General features: G+C 54.2%; 1 protein-coding gene across 1 annotated transcript in view; it reads left to right on the forward strand.

The window, feature by feature from the left end:
- The window catches only part of ADAM17 (ADAM metallopeptidase domain 17), a 49,199-nt gene that overhangs the window by 39,773 nt on the left and 4,977 nt on the right, over positions 1–4,449 (forward strand). Inside the window, exons 14-17 of the mRNA XM_014540535.1 lie at positions 1,011–1,114; positions 2,075–2,209; positions 2,938–3,068; positions 3,831–3,909. Of these exons, the coding sequence (XP_014396021.1) occupies positions 1,011–1,114; positions 2,075–2,209; positions 2,938–3,068; positions 3,831–3,909 (449 nt within the window). The remainder of the gene's footprint in view (positions 1–1,010; positions 1,115–2,074; positions 2,210–2,937; positions 3,069–3,830; positions 3,910–4,449) is intronic.

Below are 4,449 nucleotides of genomic sequence, written 5' to 3' on the forward strand. Positions count from 1 at the left end.
AAGCACAGGGGCTTTGGAATTGATGAGAGGGCGTGTGTACCGCACACACAGGTGTTTGCCCTTTGCCCATTACAGCAAGAGAAATGCCTCCTCCAAGCAGTCTGCCAGTCTGTCATGGAATCCCTACTCTCGCACACTTTGCAGTCGCGTGGAGACTCCCCAGAGCAAGAATCGTTTCTGAGGAAACAGGTGTCAGGGAAGACGGTCCATGATTCTCTTCATGCTGCATTCTCTACACAGTGGGGCCTTGACTTACGAGTGTCCCGACTAACGAGTTTTTTGAGATACCAGCTGTCTCTTGGCCGATTTTTTGCAGAGTTGATAGAGTAATTTGAGTTAACGAGCTCCTTAACAAGCTCGGTCTCGGAGCGAATTAAACTCGTAAGTCAAGGCCCCACTGTAATAGCAAATTCTGGACACCATCGACTGGCAGTCCTGGGACACATACACAAGAGTTTAGTGTTGTCCCGTTTAATGGCAAAACCAAATGTGGAGGAAGCAGGTTACAAGTTAGAAGGCACCTCTGTTGCCATTTTTATGTCCCTGAGAGCCAGGGCCTGCCATGGAAGCAGAGGGGACAGCTTTAGTTTATGGTGAATCACAGACTTGACTGCCTACATGCATATTAACATGTAAATACTCGGAGGGAGGAGGGCTTGGGCTGCTTCGTTTCTTGACCATTGATTGCCTACAGGCCAGTGTTCTCTTTTACATTAATATATTATGTATATTAAGCTAATCAAAACCGAGGACACCCAAGATGTTTTAAAGACGAGTCACTCCGGACCAGCCTGTCCTATTGTCTGCGTTGCTCTGCCTGATTCCACATGAGGACAGGCAGACAGAGTGTGTGCAGGTGGCGCCAGCACCTGCAAGTCGGGTTATGCAGGAGTGGGTGACCCAGCCCGGAGACCTTGCCCTGCGACCGATCCTCAGGGCCTGTAACAGGACTGCAGTGTTGGCTCTGAACTGTCCTTTGGCTTGAATGGTCCCTGTCTGTTCCTCTGCAGTGACCGGAACAGTCCTTGCTGTAAAAACTGCCAGTTTGAGACCGCCCAGAAGAAGTGCCAAGAGGCTATTAACGCTACGTGCAAAGGCGTGTCTTACTGCACAGGTACGGCTCCTGCTGGTTCTGGAAGACTCTGCTCGAGTGGGGACATGCGTGTTTGGGACACAGGCTTGTTTCACTTACATGAAAGGAGCTCCTTAGTGTGTGGCACACGGTCAGGGTCCTGCAGACCCGTCTGTTTCCTGACAGCTCCCCTCCTCCCCTCCCGTCGCTCTCCTCCCTCTCGTGGGCGTCCCTTCTGCTGTGATGAACGTTGGCCTGGATGCGTGTATCCCCCTGAAGCATAAGGTGCTGCTCTGTGTCTGTGTGTGTAACAGGCTGAATGGCGTTCTCCCTTAGACCCGTCCGCTCAGTGCCGTTTCTCACGGTGTGCTGTCTGTGTCTGCACTGAGTTCATGTTGGGGCACCTGCCGGGCGCTAGTCATGTGATGATCTCACTCGTCGAGCAGTAGCTGCTGGGATAGCTGCCATCTGGACACGTGGGGCAGGGCTGCGGCAGACGCCCTTCCTGCACTGGTCCCAGAGCCGGGGGACTGTGTCAGTGCCCCTGAGGGCCCGTGGCGCCTCTGTCCCCACGTCCTTGCCAAGACTCTTACTTTTTGCCAGTTTGATGCTTGCAAAATGATTTCTCATCTTCATATACAGTTTCTTGAACACCTCTCCACGGGGAGTGTGCTTTCAGTCTAGCTGGTGGCACTAGTGTTGGTGTTACTAGTGGTGATAGCACATACGCGTATGTTACATGTCTCAGGTTTCACAGTAAAAGGTAGAGCAGACTGCACGGCCAGTGTTAGTGGCTGAGGTGAGGCCCGGGAGACAGAGTGTGGGCATTTGGTCCCAGCCCTCATCTGCTTACTGCCGATTGGACACGGCCGTGTCATCCTTGCCCGTGGGTCACCTTTTACTCTCTGCCAGACCGGGACTCAGGGTCCGGACCATGCGTGGGGCGTGCCCTGTGAGGCTGGAGGCGTGACTCACGGGGCCTCCGCTTGTTGGTGCTTCCAGGTAACAGCAGTGAGTGCCCTCCGCCGGGGAACGCCGAGGACGACACGGTGTGCTTGGACCTGGGCAAGTGCAAGGACGGCAAGTGTGTGCCCTTCTGCGAGAGGGAGCAGCAGCTGGAGTCCTGCGCGTGTAACGGTGAGCACGTGTCCCCGCCACGGCCTGGCTGCGGGGGAGAAGGTGGCCTGTGTCTGCCGGCCCCGGCCCTCCACTTGGGGCCCTGACAGTGTCAGCTACTCACTGCTGCTGAGGATGGGGCGAGCCCAGCGCCGTCAGGGGCGTGCAGGTGGCATGTGGAGACAGACCTCTGGATTCAGATCCTGGCTCCACTGTCTGAAAACCAGCCCATTGGCCTCCCTTCTTGCCACGTTTTCAGACCATGTGGCCAGTGTGGGGCGAGTAGGAGGGGATTCTGTGGGTGATGGGGTGGGAGTGGGTGTCAGACACGCACGAAGGCAGCAGGAGCTGGTGCCGTTGGCATTGAGCTGTGGTGCTCCTTCCACACTTCACCGGAGAGCGCCGATTCCAGGACTGGCCCTTGAGGAGGACGCTCGCCACCGGTGGTGGGCCAGGCCAGGGGCCTCCTTAGTGATGGTTGGCAACATCGTGCTGGCCTCTCAGACACTTGTCCTCAGGTTTTCACATTATTTTTGGAGCCCTTGGGTCTGAGGGGGAACCTCGGGTGGACTGGGCTCTGAGCTTCCTGCCCCAGCCCAGAATTCTGTTGATTTCAAAACAGCCCAGAAATCACAACCCCTGGGTTGGGAACTCAGCATCCACACAGTGGAGTCAGGTCTTCAGGCGGGAAGGGAAGGAAGGAGAGCCACATGTCCAAGAAAACTCAGCTGTGTGCCCCTTGGTTTCAGAGACGGACAACTCGTGCAAGGTGTGCTGCCGGGACTCCCAGGGCCGGTGCGTGCCCTACGTCGATTCCGAGCACAAGAACTTGTTTTTGAGGAAAGGGAAGCCCTGTACAGTAGGGTTCTGTGACATGAATGTGAGTACGTTTATGTACAGCTTTTTCTGTCCAGCCAGGTGGGCAGTGTTTTCACATTGTCCTCAATTTTGCAAACGGAAGGAAACAAACCAGGGCTGCCCTCTCCTCACCCAGCGCTCATTCCTGTGTGAGTCCGTCCGGTGAGGTCAGCGTGGGCACCACCTATGCGCACAGCCGGGCGCCCTCGGGAAACGGCGCTCTCTCCAGAGCAGGGGGCTCCGAGTCCAGCGACTGGCCAGGACCTTGGGAGCTTTGGCAAAGTGGGTGGTTGTGGGGCGGTGGGTCCTGATCATTTGGTTTTCTGTTAATTATGAAATTGACTACTATTGCAAAAATATAGGTAAGTCACCATTTGTAAGTAGGAAAGATCTAGAAGCAGCTTGATCCACCCAAGTCAGATCCTTTGGTCTCTTATTTGTGCAAAACATGGTGGAGGGTTAGTGTCAGAGGCTTCCCAGGCCTCTGGCTGTGTCCCTGGGGTGCTCAGTGCCACCCTTCCTGGGACTCACATCTTTTACACCCTGGGTTTCTGAGTCCGTCTCTTGGGAACCCCAAGTTCACGTATAGAAACGGCCTGGTGGTGAGGCCTCAGTGATAGCACCCCCTCCTTTCTTAGGGCTCATCACACTTAAACTATTGCCCATATCGAAGGTGAGCCAGGCGTTTGACTTTGTGAAGCCCTTCATGCGTTAGCTGTTTGCAGAAAGCCACATTGCTTCTAAGTGCATTTCTTTTAGGAAAAATGCTGTTTTCTGTTCATAGGGCAAATGCGAGAAACGAGTACAGGATGTCATCGAACGATTTTGGGACTTCATCGATCAGCTGAGCATCAATACTTTCGGTAGGTGACCCCCGGGTGCTTGTCTGCTTAGAACCGAGCTGATGTCTGCGGTGATATTGAAGAGTGTAGACTCTGGTCCTGCAGCAGCAGAGGGAACAGTCCCTGCGTTAGTTCCATCTGGGCCTCATGGGGTGCGTAGGCCTCCCCGTGTGGGTTGGATGCAGTTTTCAGACGAGGGAATCGGTGCTTAGTCAAAGCATCGGCTTCCTTCTCTGCTAAATAAAATGCACGCACAAGAGTCGGCCTGGTCAGTCCTACAGACTGGAAATCTGAAATTACCTGATGGATTCATTTTACAAATGGCCTCAGATTTTGCAGAAGCAGGGCATGTATTATGTCCTCTAGGGCCCATAATTTAGAGTTTAGTCACAGAAATGCCCAGAGAGCAACAACACTGTCTTCATAAGCATTGTTCCCAGCAGCCTCTGTGCAGTGACTCCGTTCCCAGTGACTCCGGGAATGAGTACAGGATGTCATTGAGCGATTTTGGGACTTCATCCATCAGCTGCACTGACCTCTGTCTCAGGGCTGTTTCTGAGG

This window comes from Myotis brandtii, unplaced genomic scaffold (genome assembly GCF_000412655.1).
Source record: "Myotis brandtii unplaced genomic scaffold, ASM41265v1 scaffold247, whole genome shotgun sequence".
NCBI classification, from domain to species: Eukaryota; Metazoa; Chordata; class Mammalia; order Chiroptera; family Vespertilionidae; genus Myotis; species Myotis brandtii.